A 19,900-nucleotide genomic window follows, 5' to 3' on the forward strand; every position below is an offset into this window, starting at 1 on the left:
AGGAAAGAGTGAATGATTATACAGACCACATGACAACATCTAAAGATACATACACTACCAATACAAAGTTTTAATTAGGGGATCTCGTATGATCCTTAAACAACCTTGCTTAACTGTTGAAGTATTTTCTTATCAGCTATCCAAGCATTAGATAACCACATTTACAACTGGTTACACCACTCTGATGCTTAAACTTTTCTATTAATACTTATTTTTTATATTATGTAGAACCACTTCCAACCAACTACAAAATGTATAAAGCATGAAGATGTTCAGCACTTCAGTTTGGACAGTGCAAGAGTACGTAGGCTAAGTTATTATTCAGTGTCAAGCATTGGCTGTAAAGGAAAAAAAAACTCCAAGAGGAGTTCTCAAGGATCTAACATGCATACATAAATAGATTTACAAGTAAACATAAATAGATTTATAAATATGCAAGTGTACATATAGATTAATAAATATACACACAAAATTTAAGAATGACCAAGGGCATTTTTCTCACACATTTATAGCACTAAATTCTGGCAAAGACCACGTATGAGGATAATTATTTTTTTTAGAATGTTGTGAAGTTTTCAGTACATCATAAACGACATTCTGGTACCTCTAAATTCCTTACACAGCATTCACATGAAATACAAACACAAGAAAACACAAGAATCTTACATGAGTGTTTAAAATTTAAAATGAGATGAGCAGTACAAGATGGAAAAGCTTCTCTTTCAGTTCAGTTTCAGTTACTATGGACTCACTGCCAAAGGCAACAGTTCTGGTTTTGGACATTTCACACAAGCTGTTTAAATTCTAGCAACAGTTATTCTGGCTATGTAGGATGTGCGAAATTTTACTAGATTCCTAAAGATGTGTATTTTAGGAAAGCATTTATCCTTATACAATTCTATCTGAAAATTATGAGTTTGTGCCTTAACATTTAAGATGAATTCATATATATATTTTTTCCAAAGTCTCTGTTCTTAAATGCATTCTTTAAAATTTTCAAGTTAGCAAGTTCCTAAGTCTGTAATATGTCATCAGTGCTGTGTAAACCAGATATTTAGAAAGCTCAGCCAAAGTAATAAAGTGCTTCTGCAACAGGCAAACATCCGATTTAACAACAAATACTGAAACATAGGAACAGAAAATCTGGCACTTCATACAGGGTTTTATTATTATTTTATAAATATATGGGTTTTTAATGTCTAAAGAACATGAAAACTATTTCATATAAAATTCAAATGGTGACTATAGGCTGAAATGCAATATAAATTTTCCTGTGTGATCACCATATCTGAAATGCATGAAAAAATCAAGAGAATTAGTTTTGATACTATTAGAAACTATTTTATAATTTTACCTAATTTAATACTCCTATCTGAAAAGATCTCACAGAAGTAACCTGGTTATACACAGTTCATCTCAAATGAGGAAAGGGAATTAATAGGCATACTTCCTTGAAGTTCACACAATTTTTGCCTTATTTTGTAGATCTCAGCTTTATTTTAATTTGTACCTACAGCTGTGTCAATAGGTACACTGGAGCGTAATAATTATTAGTCTCAAAAGTCTTACGGCTTGAGAGGTTATACATAGGCTGATTTCTGGGAAGACCTCTAATCTAATTCCTTTGGACCCAGTGCCTTTCCCACTTACCCTCAAGCAAACTGAAAATCAGAGCTTTCATCAGTCATATGAGAACCTACACTGACTTTTCCTGAGGCAAAATCAATACACAAAGATATGACATAATGAAGTATCAAACCATTTGCTTCTACAGTACAACTGTGTGAAAATGAGATGCCTGCCCACATTCATGTGCCTCTTCTCTTCGCATCATTTTTGCCAGCTGCTCCTCCAGGGTGCTATCCACCACTCTGTAAACAAGAAAACTACGTTTGCACAATTATTAATACATTTAGCAACTGCCCTTGGATATTCTTCGTTAATTTATGGATACAAACTGCTTCTTCAAGAGCTGTTCACTGGTCCTTCCCAGGCAACATATGCACTTAACAAGAGCAGACTAAATAAAAGGCCCTACAAAAGCAGAGCTCACTTTTTAATTCTGTGAGAACTCAAATTTTACTCCTTGTTACCCCAAACACTGCGGACCATGTTCTTTGCTCCAAATGTTAAAAGTAAGCCCCAACACCAAAGCTATCAAATACTCTCATATATTGAGACTACATGCAAGAAGTCATTACAAAATGAAAAAGCAGCTGAGTGTATATAACAAAGAGTTCACACATCTTCCATATGATGGATGTGTCCAAGTTCAGTCTGGTAACATTACCTGGAGCTGGAGGTTTGCACAGTTAATCTGATCTAGACTTCAGTTAAAATCGCAATAAGAAAATAATAAAATATTATCTTGAGTAAAACTACATATGGCTCCTCCCCTCCTGAACTAACTCAGTGTAAGAGTTTAGAACAAAATCATAACATTTTGGCAGGACAGTCTAGAAACTATTACGTTTATTAAATTAATGAACATGAAATTTATAACAACACTTTTAAAAAAGATTCCTATCCCTTCTTCTACACTTGAAGACCTAAAGTAAAATTTGTAATAAAAAGCAAAATATTTCTTGTAGTACTTAGTAACAACATCTTATCACATACAGTACAACTACACTAGCTAAGAGTAGTCAGTTTTGTTTTTACTATATGCAACGGGGCTCAATTAATTGGATCCTTTATCTCTAACATAAAAGATTTTAAAGTATACTTTTAAAATAATGTTAGAGAAAACTATATTAATCCATGGAGTACTACCTTCTCAATAATCTACCGAGAAATAGCTATTTATATTGTATGAAGTTCTGTTTTAGTCACGACATTTTTAACTCCAAAACCAACGAATATCTTTTAATTCTATTTTAGGGATGTTTACAATGTGACATAATTCTCATCTTACATATTCCAGATTTAAGAAAGCCAAATACCCCACATGCAATAACCCACTTTTGATAAACTGCTTTCCTTTGGTAGGAGATAAAAGGATTTATAACAGGTGCTGAAAAAGAGCACTTGTGTACTTGATTTAGATATGGAAGGGTAAATCCTCTTACCCTAAAACTAGGAAATGACTAAACAATGAGCTGTTTTATCCATTTGAATTGGGTACTTACTCTTCAAATTGTTTAGCGCTATGCTGTTTGAAAGATATGACTATTTAGGAACAAATTGCAATGTGCAATATGGTGTTCAGTAGTATTACCCCATGCATGAAATGAAGTAGGGGTAGGTAATAAAACAAACATTTTTAGGAAAAGTAATTATTTTATGTTAGACTTATTAATAGTTTCTAAGCCCCAAGATGATGCTCGATGAGTTGTAAACATTCTATCTTAGAAATTATGATAAAAATCCCATAAAACCTGAAAAGTCAAAGACTTTAAAAAATGCCCCAATCGAGGCAGTCAAGGGTCTTTTCGCAGTCTCTTCTGCTTCTTCCCAGAATTAAAGAGAATAAAACACCATATTTCATCCAGGCGTGGGTGAAAAAGAGAAAGATGACTTGGAAAGGAAAAGTAAGAATAGCTGTATGAAGTAGGTGGCAGCTGGAGTCTTGAAGATGGTGTATGCAATTTTAAAGTTTCACCTTCTTTGCAAATACTATGGCAATTACAAATACATCAAGGAATGACAGAAATAGAAACTCTACTGTATTTTAGAAAACTAAATGCTATGAATACAATTTATTGAGGACTACTATTCCTCAGAATTAAGAGGATTTGTCCAAAGAGCAAATACGTTATTCTAGAAGCATCAACACCTCAGTACAGACACTGTTTGCATTTACTACAGCCCCTTCTTTCATTCAGATCAATGCCCTTCATTTGTCCTTCAGCATTCCGCTACTGTTTTCTGGTTGTTGACCCAATAAACGTAACAGAAACATCCAATGTGTGATGCATCGCAGGTAAATAACCTTCAAGTATTCATCCTGCCTGGAGTAAAAACTCCCAAATATATTTGCAAATTGTATCTGAGAAGACAGTAGTCTGTGATCAGGACACGAGCTAAACTTTAATTAAACACTTCACTATAATTTATTTGCACAGCTCTGAAATTGAGGCTGAAGGCAGCATTCAGCAGAGCATAAAAGTAAACTCAAGCTGGCTGTAGATCAAAGCTGGACATCCACAAATGCAAAGAAAACTCGGCGAACATAAAACCAGCTCTTTAAAATTAGAGAAAAGGAAGAAGGAAAACAGGAGATAACTGAGTTGTGCCCAAGTATGCTAAATCATTTGTTAGTGTAAACTCTGCTGTGCTTTCTGACAGGAGCTGCTTCTCCCATTTCTGCCAAAAGCACCTGGTGAACAATCAGGGGAGCACAGCTGTCTGCCTGAGATTCCCACCACCCAAGCCTCCTTGGTTGTCCTTTTGCTTGAGCAATTCAAAGACAAAATGGACAGCCTCAGCCATCTTGTACAAATTTACTATATTTCTACAAAAATGTTAATACCCAGAGTTCTCTTTCAAACTCTGTTCTTCCCTTGGCTCTAAGCGTACACGAAACAAATAAATAGGTGGGGAGAGTAGGGGCAGAGAGAGAGAACAACAAGACCTTCTGTGTTACGGGTTTTGTGGCAGACATGATTACCACCTCTAGTTCAACCGAAGAGCTGAAGGTTGAACTAAGAAAGTAATGTGCAGTTCAAACACTTCTACAGCAATGGTACACGGTACGAGTAGGACCAGTCAGTCTGTTCCTTCCTGCTTAGGACTCACAGGAGCCAAGAGTAACTGCCGTAAATTTTGTTCCAGTTACTAGGTTCGGTATTACCAAAACAGGACAAGATCTAGGCAGGCATGACCATGTAATTGAACATTTAGTAAAATACATACAACTCAGAGATGAGCTAGGAACAAATCAGGTTATAATTTGATGCAGATGACAGTGATTTTTTTGAGAGTTATCGGTTCTCTTTTCACATGAAAGAATAATTTCCTACTGAGCCACTTTTACTATATAACAAAAAATCCTTTCTTGAAAACTTGGTTTGCATGCAGATGAGGCATCATATCCATTGTTTACAGGAGTTTCCAAATGACACTATCTTCGAAATCCCCGGTGAGCTTTCCACTGTCTGTTTACTTTATAAGCAATTTGGCTTAGAGCCTCAAAACCCAAGCATGCTGTTTTTCAGTAGCAAGTATTACTTACTATGTTTTGTGTGTCCTGTGACACCTGGACATTCCCAAGTCATCAGGGAATCCCTGTAAATAAATTCTGGGGTACTTACACAGAAATGGCTCTGAGAAATCCTGCAAAAAAAAACCAAACTATGTCAAGTAAACAAACTAAGGAAATCCTCCTGCCCTCTTGGCCAGATTCAGACACCGACACCGCTTATCCAGACTTTATTTTCTAGAAGCTCAAGGACTGGGAATCCTGTGCTACTTTTTGTCTTACTAGAGAACTGGGAAGAGAAAAAATAATCTTGCAAAATAATAACCTAATGCATTTCCAAGCAGCTATCCTATCCGAGGCAAACCAAAAATGGATGAATTGTGCAATTTGAATTTGAACATGCTCTCTGAGCCCAAAAAAGCAATCTTGCCATATCTGGATTAACTGAAGCTGATTTTGCCTTGCTTATGATATTTAGAGTTGCACCTTATGTCTGGGCAGATTTCAATCACAGAATTTCAATATTGTTCCACACAGTGAGATGCATGGGGGCCCAGCTCTGTTCCATGCAGGGCTCCGCTAAAGCTTCTCCTACAGGTTGCTTTTGCTCTTCCAGCAGCATTTTTAGAAAGACACTGGAGTTTAGCTTCTTTGCTTGCTTTCTTTTTGCAGTTTATAGCGCTTTTTTTCCCCTGCTATCTCCCAGCGAGACTGAATTAAGATCGAAGCCTTTTTATAGCCTATAGAAAAGAACCTCTTCTGTGTTTTATGGTTACAGAGCCCCAGATAAATCTGAGCTGACATAGTCTGTTCCCTGTTGATAATGCTTATCCAGTAGACTCCTCCCTCTATATCTATTTTGAACTTTATTTTTCCTTCTTTTAATTCATTTCTACTTTTTCTCCCCTCTGCCCCCAATCACATTCTTCCAGTTTCCCTTAAGCAGAAGACAAAACTAATATGAGTATAACTTTGTAATTCAAGATATTCAGCAAGATATCCTGTGAGGCAAACCTAGTTTTTTCATCTTTTTTAATTAGATTAAAATGTTAATCTAGTTCTTCAGGTATCCTGAAATAAAATATTTTTTTTTCAGGCATATTAAATTGGTATTTATTTTAAAGTCTCTAAGAATATTAATTTGTTTATAAAACATTGAAGGACACGTCATCATTTGAGGCTTAAAATCCTATTCAAAATTTCATTATTTTAAGCTGTCATTAAGTGGTGCTGATTACTTGTCATCTCACAAAGCTCAATAGTGACAAAATTTTAAATTCTAATGTTTCTTTCCTGTACATGAAATATTAGCAATAGTTGCTAAAGCATAAAGCCACAATGATCATACTTTCCTGAGCAGAAATAGTAATCAGTATTTACCAACCTGCTTGGTTTTGCTTATTCAGGGATAATTATTCATGTAAATACACATTTACAAATTACACCGACTGAGGAAAAACTAACAAAAACATACAGAATTGATCATCTGTGATGTTACATCTGAAAAAAAAATCATTAGATACATCTGTACAGAGTGAGTTAGAATGGTGTGATTCAAACCTGGCTTTAAAATTTCCATTGAAACTCCTCTATAACACAATGCATTCCCATGATGTCAGAACCCCAAAATTCTCAAGGCCACATTGCAGCAAAGCATAGGTTTTATTGGCTCGCCTCAAACACGAATATCCAGAAGTTGGAGACTGTCCTCCTTCGATGGGCTTTTTATCATATATGGGATAAAAAGGCAAGCATTCCCTCCTGCAGGTCAAGAACATTCATGAAGAACAGTGTCATGAGAATGCAAACACTATCAAAGACAAAGTGTGCATGCCAACTGATGTGAAATATTACATGAAGTGCTTCTGAATCTTTTCAAGTGCAACTCAAATATTTAATTTTTATAACTGTATTTAATATTGTAATTTCTTTGAGTATGTTGTTTCAATTTTGTTAAACTGTTTCATCTTTAATTTGACTGTGTCAAAACAGAAGTATCTAGAAAACAGCCTGACAATCTTCAGGCTTCCAATTTTTGCCATTTTGAAACGGCACAATTTTTAAATGGAAGAGAACAATGTTTCCCAATCAACTTGCATTCCCGTACATGCACAGTGTACTGAAGTACATACACTTGCTGTACACACACATAAAAACATGTTGTTCTTATTGCAAGTACATAGAAAGATGAGTGGACATCTACCTCAAAAATACAGATGAGCACATATGAGCACAAGAGGAGGTCATCCATTCCATCTAGAGAACACTTGAACTTTCAGAAATGTCAGTGAGAACTCAATTTTCCAGAGTATAATAAATGCTCTTTTACAGAGTACTTGTAGCCATTGCTTGGCCAAACATCACACACTTGAACATAATCATAGAGATGCCTAATCATGTACTGCTGTAAACACATCAGAGAGTTAAAGCAGCATTTTATCTAATTTGCAGAAGTGAACATGTAGTCATGAAAAGGAAAATGACATCTTTCATATCTGATGTGAGTTCTGATGCCTTAAATCTTTACACAAATTTATGTGTCTCTAAATTATCTTTTTTAGAAAAAGGACTGGGAGAAAATACACTCTAGAATTACAAATACATTTAGATGGAAGAAAGGGACTCCATTGAGAACAGGGAATACACTTGAGTGATAATGAATTCAAGTGGCCCACAACTGACAAAGACACATATAAAAAAGGCAGTATATAAGAATAGCATAGCTCTGTGATTATGTCAGTAGACATTTCTGTTTTTCAAGTATGTAGCATTTTGGAAATCAAACTTCCCTTACAAGAGACGTGTAAGCACGTGGTTCAGGTATCAGATACTATAAAATTGTACCACGAAGAAAACCAAGTTCTTCATTCTTCCAGGTTTTCAGATTTATTTTTTTAATGCACTCGATACTTTGGAATTATGAGTTGATCGTGAATTGTGATACTATATCCTGCACTTTTTAGTAATCTGAAGATTTTTATATGGCAGCTCCATCTATCTTTTATTTCAAAAATAGCTAGCCTTCATTTTTAAAAAGTTTTATTTTTATGAAAAACAGCAGTAATTAAATGGGAGTTCAGGATAGGGCCCTGCCAGGCATCCTCACTGTAGAGCAATTAGTGGTTTGCTTTTGCAAAGGTTAGGGTGACGATTTTTCTGAATTGAGCCAAATTTCACACAGATATCTGAGCATTCATCTCTGTTAAGTGTCAGCAGAAACACCATGGAGAATTTGTGAAGTTGATTCCCATGCTCTCAGCAGGGACAGAGAATCCTATAGAAAGAGAGGAGATGCCGTGCAAAGGACGGGAATTGCTTCATTTTAGAAAAGGGACCCGTGAATTGTTCACCTTGTACAGTGGGGTCCCATTAAACTGTATCTAAAAAGGGAAGATGGAAAAATGTTTAAATTACCTAAAACATATAGGAAAGTCTGCAGGGAAACTGGAATCTGGGCAATTTGATGAGAGGATGGAGTAGTTTGGCCTCTGGCATCATACAACTGATTTCAGTGGTACCACAAAAGCTTCACACCATCGCGGCAGCCCAGTCAGAGCTCTGGAGCTGAACAGAGCTTCCCTGATCTTCCACAGCCTGGAATCCAGGTCAGCCTCTTTTACAGCAGGAGAAAGATGCTCAGTATTATTGTAGTAATAGTACTTTACAGTATAGTTTTCAACAAAAGCAGTTAGGGACATTATTACCAAACTACCAGATGCTACAGAAATCTGCACTCAACTCTTTCTCTTCCCCTGGTATGATCTCTCCCACACAGGATATTGAACAGCCAACAACAACCAAAACAAAACATTCTAGAAACTGAGAGGTCAGTATGTACTCTCATAAATCCTGATTCGACTACAATTTTTCTCGCTATTCCAACAAGAGGCACATTTCTCGAATTTCAACAAACATAATTCAACAGACAAGACAAAGAATGTACAATCGTCATCCTCAAAAATAATCACTATTTCTACCACCTACTGAAAAGGTTCCCCTCAACACTGCTTCATTTCTCTTTACATTTTTGGTACCTGCTTTACAAACAATATACATTGTGAAGAAATTACTTTGTTGTCTGTGAAGAAAATTGAAAAATTATGAAAGCTCATTCCAGGCAGAGCAGCTCTACATGCCTTAAGGCAACAGCAATAAGATAACCAGGAATACTTCTGAACAGAAACAGGCAGTCTTGCCCATCAGATCCTGAGCCTAACACTGTCCACGCTGATAAAATTTCTCAATTTCACAATTTTAAGATTTTCTTCTAGTCTTATGACGCAAGAATTTTGTAGGTGAAAGGACAACATGTATGAAGACATGAAAAATATTTTTGAAATAAAATTTTTAATCAAAAGACTGATATAGAAATTCATTTGCCAGTAATATTATTTCTAGCTTTTCATACTACTTCACCTTCTAAAATACTCCCCGCGATCGTGCCTGGCAAGCAGTGACCCGCAGTAGAGGAACATCTCTCCCTGATGACAACGCAGCAGGAGCTTTCTTGCATACTTAAGAAGCTTTGCTCTGTGACAGTGGAAGCGGCTGCCAGACCTCTTCTATCCTTATTCACCTCTGTCTGCCCCTTGAAGATATCACTGCAAAGCAGTGAATCTTAGAGGAGACAAGACTAACTCTATATGGTAACATAATTCAGTGGAAAGAAGATAAATTCCTTGAAGCATCTTCTTTCTCACACACACCTACTCTTGGGCCAGTCACAAGCTGGTGATTGATTGTTCACCTTCTCTTTGAACTGCAGAGCACAAGAACATAAGAAATAATTATGAGGACAGTACAGATATTCCTCATGATTAATTCACATTAAGGCTGTCTTAATGAATGAGATAAACACAGTAACTAATATATATTATGTGAGATGTCAGACATTAGATGTATTTGAATTTAGTGGAAGAGACCACACAGCAGACCAAAAAAAAAAAATAGAAATTCCTCATTTTAGAAAAAGGGAAGCCTTTTTTCATCTTTGTTTAGTTCACAATTATTTTTTTTATCGTTTTTAAGTGGATACTTCTCTCCTGGGATAGCAGCTTGAAGTGGTGGATGCAGTCAAGTGCTGTGACTCCAACCAGCTCAAAAGTGAAATCCTGAACAAAAGCTTTTTCTCAGGACATTTTAGTCCAGCCAGCGAACAGGCTCTGGCATTTTGACGGGTCACATACACACACAATACACTCCTACACTTGCACCTGGATACCAGACATAGACTTGCCTATGGTTAGTAACTAGGTTATTGTTCAGTTCTTCTATATTTTTTTTGAACCAGTTGTATCAGAGCTGAAACTATTCTGCACACTTTTTTCATTCAGCTCTGAAAGGCTTTCAAAACACATTTGCTTCAAAGGGTTTTCCTTAAGAGAGATTTTCTTAGCTTTTTGGTCTTTCTTATTATTAAGGCTGTGTGTCCAGGATTAAACCATTCCTGAAAGCAGTCTCTAAAACAGTCCATTCTTTGCTCTTTGACACCACAAGTCTTCAACAAAGATTTTTCATAAAACTAGCTAAAATCTGTCTTTACTGTATTTTTCATATTATAGGAAGCCTCATCCTCAACTAGCTTAAATTACGTTAAAAAAAAAAAAGTCAGGTATGCTTATTTTTTATCAGTTAATTTTTTATCAGTTATTTTATTTTATATTTTATACATTTCATATTTTATTTTATATACTTATTTTTTTTATCAGTTGTCATTTTTTAATGTATTTTTTTTAATCCCAGCAATTTTTTAAATGTTGACAATACTTGCTTTATAATCTTTCTGTTGCAGGAAAGTTTTGGGTTTGTTTTTAAGATAAGCAAGGTGCCTTCAAGGCAGTTTCAAGCCCTCAAAATACTGGAGAATTTTAAGGGAAAAATCCATAGAAACCAAACAGCTCACAACAGAAGTAGTTTTTGCATGGAATTCCTCCTCTGAGGAGGAGTTATGTTTGCAAACATAAAGAGAAAAAAATTATTAGATCATGTAACAGCACTCTAAACCAGGTTTGCTGTTGGTAGGTCCATATTTGTTAAGAAGATATAAAAGAAAGTAGAGGGAGCTGATAAGTTAGCGCTTGCTAAGCAAAATACGTGCCTTGTGCTTCTGCAGAAAAATTTCCATTTGACTTGCGCTACCTTCTATTCAGGTTTGCACCAAATAACATTAACAAAAACTGGGCATGAAAGAAGAATAACTGGGCAGATATCAACCCAAGTATCTACTGAACTGCATGGGAAATTATGACTTGCCTGGTCTAAATCCTACAATAAGATAAGTAAAGGGAAAAATATTTATCCAAGATCCATGCATTTACAGAAGTATTTTCACTTGTATTCTTTCACAGTGACTAACAACAGACAAAATTCAACTCTGGTTAAAAACGATTCTCATGAATTTCAATAGGAGTTTTACTTACACTGAAACCTGAATCAAGCATCAAATCCATTTCCCATGTTTTCACTGTTTGCATCTTTTAGTTTTTACCATGATATGAGAATATATATATAATGTTTACGGTTCAACATTGGTCCCTCTCAAATTTTGTACTTATTGAAAAGTGCCTTTAGCTGAGTATGTGCAATGGCATGGAAGTGCTCAGTGATCTGTTACATCTGTCGATATCAAGATGCCTCACATCTTTATTTTGCATTTTAAAATACTCATTTATTATCGGTATTATTATTGAAATGCCATTACTGATATTTTATTACTCAAACATCAGTACAGCATTCACTCAAATATAAAACAGCAGAAGGTTTTGCAGCAGTAGCCATTTGCATCTTTGAAACCCTACCCCTCGACAATACAAAAATCTTGCAGCAGTATTAACTGGGCTCTTGCGCGTGATGAACCACTATTATTTTAGGGAACTGTAAAACTTTATTTATGAATGGTTATATGATATATGCCAGAAAACTGACAGGATGTTCTGCAGGAAATCTCTTCAGTGATAATTTTTGTAGTTCTTGACTGCAAATTTAAATTATATAACCTTCACATTGCGTTTCACAGCTTTCTATATGTAATTAAAATGGAGTGGCAGCTATGCTGTAGTTAATGTTGACTGTTGTTTTCTGTTTAAAGGTCAAGTCTATTCTAAAATCCATATTCTTAGTGAGATTGTCTTGAAAATTTGCTGTATCTACTTAGTATGCAGAGCAGTGGTCTAAATTATGATTATTTGTGGAAGAGGTTTCTGAGAAACTCTTCTATAAATAAAGGATAAATAAAGCTCCTCTAAACCATCTAAATGTTACAAAAAATCACAGGATTCTTCTCATTTGTGTGCATGTGTTATTCAACCTATAGCCCTAGCCATCTGCAAATTGACTGCAGTTGCTAGGGATTCATTTTAGCTAGTACATGTCTCTTTGGAGAAGGAATTTTAGAAAATGTTAATAAAGATAATAATGAACTAAATTGGCATGCCTAAAAGAATTAAATGTACACTTGTATCAAGATTCCCCCTAGCTTGATATTTTTCACCAGTGTGCCATCACAAATGACCGAAAGACTTAGCGTGAGATGCTGTGATTATTTAATCTGAATTATATGCACTCGCTGCCTTTGGAATTCAAGAAGTGCAAGTAAGCATGTTGCAGAAGGCTCATTTGGAAATTTTGCCTGGGGATAAAATAACCTGGGAATATTTTTAAAATATTCTAAAACCAAACTGCTGAAACCAATCTTAATTCAGAAATACTGTTAAGGAAATTACTACTGATTAGCTAGAGGGAAGATTAAAAAATAATAAGGGTGCACTAATAACATTTGCAGCACAAAGAAACCAAATCAAATGAAAGCAAGCTGTTGGGTCAAGGAGTTCCTGATGCGTTGTCCCTCCAGAGGAACTCGTAACTTTTTGGTGCAGAGCTAGAAATACAGAGAACTTAAGTTCCGCAAAGCAACAGAGGAGTGCTGCAGTACTGTAAAGACTTAGCAGAGAGAGAAGAGGACTGTAGGGCACACAGTCAATAAGATTAGAGGAACTGGCATCAAAGGAGAGGAAGGCTCCCATCTTCCTGCACAGAGTGAAGAACCTGTAAAAGAAAGGGACGGATGGGAAAATGGGTTATCCAATGAAGTGAGCAACCCCCCCGCTCCTTATGCAAAATCTGGTAAGAATCTGCACACTGCTTCCCTTATTCCTGCCTTGCCAGGATTGAAAAATGGTGAGATCACCACTAAATGAGCTTAACATATGGGTTTGTACTTCTCGTATCATTCCAGGTTGCATTAATCTCTGTGGTGGGTTCTCATTTAGCTGAGAAAACGTCACTGAAACAAATGAACCAGAGCAGGCTGATATGTTATCAACAGATGTAGAGCATCTCTTCAGCATACTGCAGACACAGAGGCAAACAGTCGGCATTCTCGCTTCTCTGCCCCTCCAAAACGAAGATATTGCTGGCTGAGCCGGGAACAAAAATGCCTAAAAGCAGCAGACATTTGGAACAGAGACATGGGTAGTCAGTCAGAGAACATGGATGATGGCAGGAAAGCGAGGTGAAGCAGTGAAGGAGTCCAAGCAGCCAGGGACCAGGGATGGACGAGAGGCTGCAGCATAAAGGAGATGTGCTGGGTGTTGGGAGAACTGCTTTGGAGATGGGGATGATTCTTTTCCATCCACAAAACCTTCAAATTCCTGCCCACATTTGTATTCCCATTTCAAGGACTCTCCACACAGCACATGCCAATACTGTGCTGGTCTTGCATCCGCCCCTGCTTCTTGAACCAGTGCGGTCCTTTCAGTGTGTGAGGTCCAGGAAAGGAAAGCGATATTTTCCCAGACTTGCTGAGAGTGTCCATGATAAAAATGAATAAATAAATAAAAACACGAACAACAAAGACCTAACAGGGAGCTGGTGCAGTCCACAGGGAGTTGTTTTTTTCCTGAAGAATTAGAGGAGGACAGCAGAGCATAAAGTAATGCTATATAATGAAGGATACTAAATACCTGTTTAAGATATTAAAACAGATTTAGGATTGCTAAAGGTTCCGCGAACACTTCCATAAAGCAAAAAGTGAATAAATTTTAAATCCTTGAAGTGAAGGTGAGGAAAACTTCAACTCGCATAAAACTTCAGAAATTGAAAGGACGCAAAGTAAAGATCATCTTCATTTTGCTTTAATTAGTCCAGCCTTGAATATTGTCTCAGCACACCATGACATCTGCCAGTATTCTCTCTTTACTGTTACTAAAGGAACAGGGAACGTTGCAGAATGGGCACGAACCCTTTGTTTTTGCCTGAAATTCTCTGCGGGCCTACTCGCAGCCACACGCCTTCTGCCGTGCTTCCGTCCCAGGCATGACCGCGCTCAGGAGATCACTGCTACCTGTGGGTTACAAGGCACACCTATGCTGGCACAACTCACAGATTTGGTACCCAAAGAAGCACACGGTCTCCGCAGGTTCCCTACACCTCTCCTCGGACCACACCAGCGGCTATCCAGCTCGTCCCTCCAGCACCTACCAAGGACAGCACACGCAGCTCGGCTCGTGAGAACGATCACACAACACGGGCATGGAACAGCACATTCAGATTCACTGTGCTGCGCCTGCTTGAAGGCTGGCTAGGTGCTGTTTGACAGCACATTTTGCTTTAACGCATACATTCGATGCAGAGCAGTTTCCCTTTTATGTATGCTGTGGGCTAGAGTGGCTTTCCCATTTTCATTAAGCAGACAAAAGGCTTAAACTCTGTAAAAGGCTGTTGGTATTTAACTTTTCATAAAAATATATTTCACGTATATCACTCTTTCCTTAGGCTGACCTGGTCTATGGTATATTATTTACATAACCGCTGCAATATCTATTTTAAAACTGACAAGACAGCTCTCTCCAGAACTGTAGGCTGCCTTGCCTGTCACCGTGATGGGTAAACAGTGTCACCTTTTCAGGGCCCAATGAATTATAAAGAAGTAGTAAAGTGCACCATCCATCACAATGGCACTGAGTAGGTTTTTGAAGTAGATTTCAGATATCACAAATGCTGTTTAGACTGTTACCAGAAAGCACAAATTGGACGGCTCATATACAATGGCTATATGATGAATGGACATGACAGGTCGTCAAAGAAAATGAGTCCTGCTATTCTACAAATAACCTTGTCAACATGAAAGTAGAGCTGTACCTCTGCTGGTAGACAGACTGCAATGAACTAATGGTTTTACGTGCTTGAACTTCTTGCAAACCAAATATACAAATGAAATACAATGGAGCAGTGGCATTCAAGCAATATTAGCAATTCAACCTGATTATGTGACACATAATAGAAATTTTCTGCTTAGGATGTGTCACATTTGAAAGAAAATTATTCAGATTATGAGTAGCTGTTACAAGAGTATCTTTTTGCAGGAAAACCCTCATGATTTTGCAATCACAACCAACTGCAACATATTCAAAATACACAATTTGTAGTTCTACTGCAAGCAATCAAGTCACCTTCTGATGGCTGAACCCAGCAACAGACATCACCTGCTACACCTCATTCAAAGTTTTTCTACCTCCATTACTTTAAATAGTAAAGATTATTGTGTACAATAAAAAGTCAGAAAGGTTAGATTGCTACCGATTTCTCTGTAGACTAAACTAAAAGGCAAATTTCCCTTTTGGGCAAAATTTGATTTAAAGACATTTAGGGTAGACTTTTCAAAGAATAAAAGAAAACATCTCTGAGGGTGCTAGGTATCTCAAAAACTGACTGTAAAATTGTGCACAGGGAGCCATCCTTTGGCTCAAATGCAAGCTCCCAAGGTTTTTGTCAAAGCCAAGGTACATCCCTGGTCATAGTACACAAGCAGTGTATGTGGTCATTTCTTCAGAATTCAATCACAGAGAAAAGTGTCCTGAAATATAACTAAAAGTGGTACATGTGTTGCTGGTAATAATGTCAAAGATTCTCCCTAGTACATTCAATTTCCTTTAATCTGATGAATTTGCTAGCAACGCATTTATTTTCATGAAATAAATCTCAAAGGCCACAACTGTACTTTTATCTCATTACAGCTACTCTTATTAGGTTACTGTGAGAAAGTATATACCGAGTGATAAATGTGATAAGCTAAACCCATTCATTAGTACTTTTTACTTGCCCATAGAAAAGTTGAATTGTACACAATGCAAGTTAAGACTTAACCTTGCTTACTTTATTTCACTTCTAAATATCAAACCTAAATACGAAGTTACTGTTTTATGCTTTTATTCATTGTCAGAGCCCCAGCACAGAGGCTCTAAGGTGATAATGAGCATGAAACTCGATCTGGAAAACAGTGCACAAATCCAGGAGATGGAGAGAAGTCTTTCTCCCAAAGGAAAATGAGAACTCCAGTCCTCCTTGTCTCTGGACTAAATCCTTTGGACTAAAAGGCTTTGATGCTTTCCAAAAGGAGAAGCGGAAACAGGATGAGAAACTGGAGGATATGAATTTCTACCAGCCCTCAAATTTCTGAACGCCCAAATTTCAAAATGATGTTAGTAGTCCATAAAATGGGCTAGTTAACATGATGCAACTTTCACCATTTTTACTCATTTCAAGATTTCCACAACGCATTACATTTTATCAATAAATATTATGGGCAAACACTGTCACAAGCAAAAGCAAAGTGAACAAGAGTTGCATTTTACTGCTCAAAATTCAGTAACTGATATGCAATATAAAACATTCTTAAAATACAAAGATATTTTGGAAGAGGTACCCTCCAAACTCAAGGCCAACTTTTCCTACATAGTCTTTTAATTTTTTAAGTCATGAAAATGAACTAATAAAGAAAACTAATAAAGAAACTAAGACATAATCATCACTCATACCCCCCTGTATCACTGAAGGTAACGTATAACATTTTAAAAAGGAGAAATACAACAGTACATTTACATTGCAATTCTTATATTTCAGAAATATACATTGAGGTTTATGCTATCTCAGATAGGAAACGTAGATCATGACATAGCTTTCATACTTTCACACCCAAACAATAAGTATCAGCTCATCAACTGAGATACTTATTAAAAACAAAAACCATCAACCTAACACCAACATAGGAAGCCTTCAGGTTTGATTATTTTTTAAGTTTGACTTGAGATTTTTACTGGTATTTATCACAGTTAACTTAAGGCTGGTCAATTTGTCATGTTTACTTTGCCAGCCAAGTTCAATGGAAGCTATTTCAACACAAATGACAAACAGTCATGTTACCTCAAGTGTTCCTTTGGCAGAGTAAGCTGCATATGAGTACAGGAGGTCTTGGCTATGAAGAGTTTTGGTCCCTCTGTTGCACTGCAGTCCATCAGGATAAAAGCATTCGCCGCTGTTTTTCAGAGTTACTGTGTTTGAAGAAGAGCCCGGTAGGTCAAGCAAAACAGAATAATTTACCAGCTGGACATCTTCAAGGCCATGAGAAGTCCATTGACCCAGAATTTTCATTGCAGTGTCTACATCATCTTCTCTAGGGAACTGTAAGAAATCTCTGGGGAACAAACAAGCAAATAGTTTCACGTTATTTCCCACCAAGACACTTGCACCTTAACGTGCAGCAGTCTATAATATTATTTGAATGAAACATGGGATTCACGATGGATCATCAAACATGCATTAAAAATAAATCACCCTTCCTTTTCTTTGCAAATAATTTCTTACCATTTACAAGGCAAAAGCAACCACTTTTGGGGAAATGAAAGTATGGAAAAACGTTTATAGGAAACACACCCAGTTGAAATGTAAAGAATCAGTGGAAATTATCACAACAATTGTTTCAAAATTCATCTCTGTGGAGCTGCTCAAGTTTCTGATACCATCAATTTAACCAACAACTGAGCAGAAAAGAATGCTGTCTGAAGTAATATTTCAGGGACTTCAGGGAGGGAGTGGTGTGGAAAATTAGTTATATTATGTTTGGCTTAAAATCATCAAGTAAAGCAAATCTGCTAAGCAGAATGGAACTGTTTCCCCAAATATTGTGTTAGTTGTGGGAAGGTGTTCCTCAGACTTCCTACCTGAGCCAACAGCTTGGCACGCACACGACATGAGCCTAAAAATTAATTTGGCAGTATTGACCAGATGGGCCAACAGGGCCTTGAGGTAGGTTGGTTTGGGTTTATAGCGCTACCGGGTTTGTATCACTGTTCGACACCTGCTACCAGATGGATCATAGGACAAAAATGGTGACAGCATGGAAGGGCCACCCTCCTCCCAGCAAGTGCTAGAAGATCCCAGATGTAGAGAGTATTTTACGGATAATTTTAGAGGACTTATGTAAGCAAAGTAGGGCACAAATAAAAAGCAGCATTATTCAGATAAAATGTGCTATCTAAATGCAGTACAAAAATAGGGAATATTTGTTGAGTTTCTTGAAGACGTTCTATTTTTTAATTTTTTGTTAGATTTGAAGCTCACGGGATTGAGAAAAAAAATTAAAGATAATGGTTTCCAAGCACAAATACACGGACACTGCCAGGAAGTCCTGTTCACAAACTTCACTTCACAAAAAGGATGATTTTCAAAATGATATTTAGACGCTTTAGGGTCCTCAATAAAAAGTACCCCAGCCAACCTGCACACACTAAAAGCAGTATTTGATAATGCATATTCATTTTAAAACCATTACTGCAGCTGATAAATATTTGAGAATCCCACCAAGCACATGCTTACATTTATAGACACCCCGTGACACTGAGCCATGAGCTGCAGAAGCCGCAGGCAGGGCAGAGCAGGCTGGCCATGCCAGGGTCTGCACCAGTGCCCCAGAATACACCACCAAGGAACAGTTATGATGGAAAGAAAGCAGAAAGACTCCCCATCTACCCCAACAAAGCCTTAAAAAAAAAAAAAAAAGTGAAGTTATAGCATCTGTTACAGCCTACAAAACACTCAAAAAACACTAGTGTGATCGGTGTGCATTATCTGGATTAAATAAAGATTCCAATATACGACGGATTTACAAAACAAATAAAAAATGAAAAATACTCTATTTAAAGAATTGTGTTGTATCACCGCCTGCATCACAGTAACAAGGTTATCGACGTACAAAGTTCACAGCCTTTACAAGAACCCTGGACTTATGTTACAGACTTCAGAGATCCTGTCAGGAGGAGTAATTTTCAAATGTTATTCTTGCAGAGTTAATCTTTTTAAATTATCTAAAATAAGTCTCAAGCAATCTACAGAAAATGGACAAGTTAAACCAATCAGTAGTATATTACAAGTTTCCAATTTCATCTGCTCCCACTAATGTAATGACATAAACTTGGGCACTGCAGAAACACAAAGTTTTTTGATTAACAATCATTAACAGAACATTCACGTTTTCCACTGGTGATGGAACCATTAATAGGATAAATAACTTCAAGAAACTTATCCCAGGCCAATCAGGTTATGACACACTGCAACAAGAAGGAACCAGTTTCAATAAAAGGAATTAAGCATTAAAAGAAGACAGGGATACAATAACCAAGCTACTCCCTCAGTAATAGAAGTAAAGTTACTTTCTACTTTGTAATTAAGTAAGCCTGTCTTTGAAGCTTTTGTGACAACAGAACTGATTAAGTTAAAGAAATGAGCACACTAACTATTCACTCCATAATGTCTTTATAGGATGTTAAAATCAAATTGCAAATCACAAGCAAACCTTTTATTAAAATAAATCAGCACATATAAGACTACTTTGATAAATCTTACAAGCAACACAATACCGAGGGTTGTTTTACAGATTTCCTACAATGACTGTCCTGCACTTACCCTTGATATAATTCTGCTGACTTC

At 36.8% G+C, this 19,900-nt stretch overlaps 1 protein-coding gene across 17 annotated transcripts in view; it reads right to left on the reverse strand.

Moving 5' to 3' along the window:
• Positions 1–19,900, reverse strand: part of NAALADL2 (N-acetylated alpha-linked acidic dipeptidase like 2) — a 441,985-nt gene that overhangs the window by 181,307 nt on the left and 240,778 nt on the right. For all 17 annotated transcript variants that reach the window (XR_014588273.1, XR_014588274.1, XM_083849054.1 and 14 more), the window contains one exon: positions 17,339–17,609. Coding sequence is in view for 15 of the 17 variants with exons in the window: in XM_083849054.1 (XP_083705180.1) it covers positions 17,339–17,609 (271 nt within the window). In the remaining 2 variants the exon portion in view is untranslated. The remainder of the gene's footprint in view (positions 1–17,338; positions 17,610–19,900) is intronic.

Source organism: Anser anser (assembly GCF_964211835.1).
Source record: "Anser anser genome assembly, chromosome: 9".
NCBI lineage: Eukaryota > Metazoa > Chordata > Aves > Anseriformes > Anatidae > Anser > Anser anser.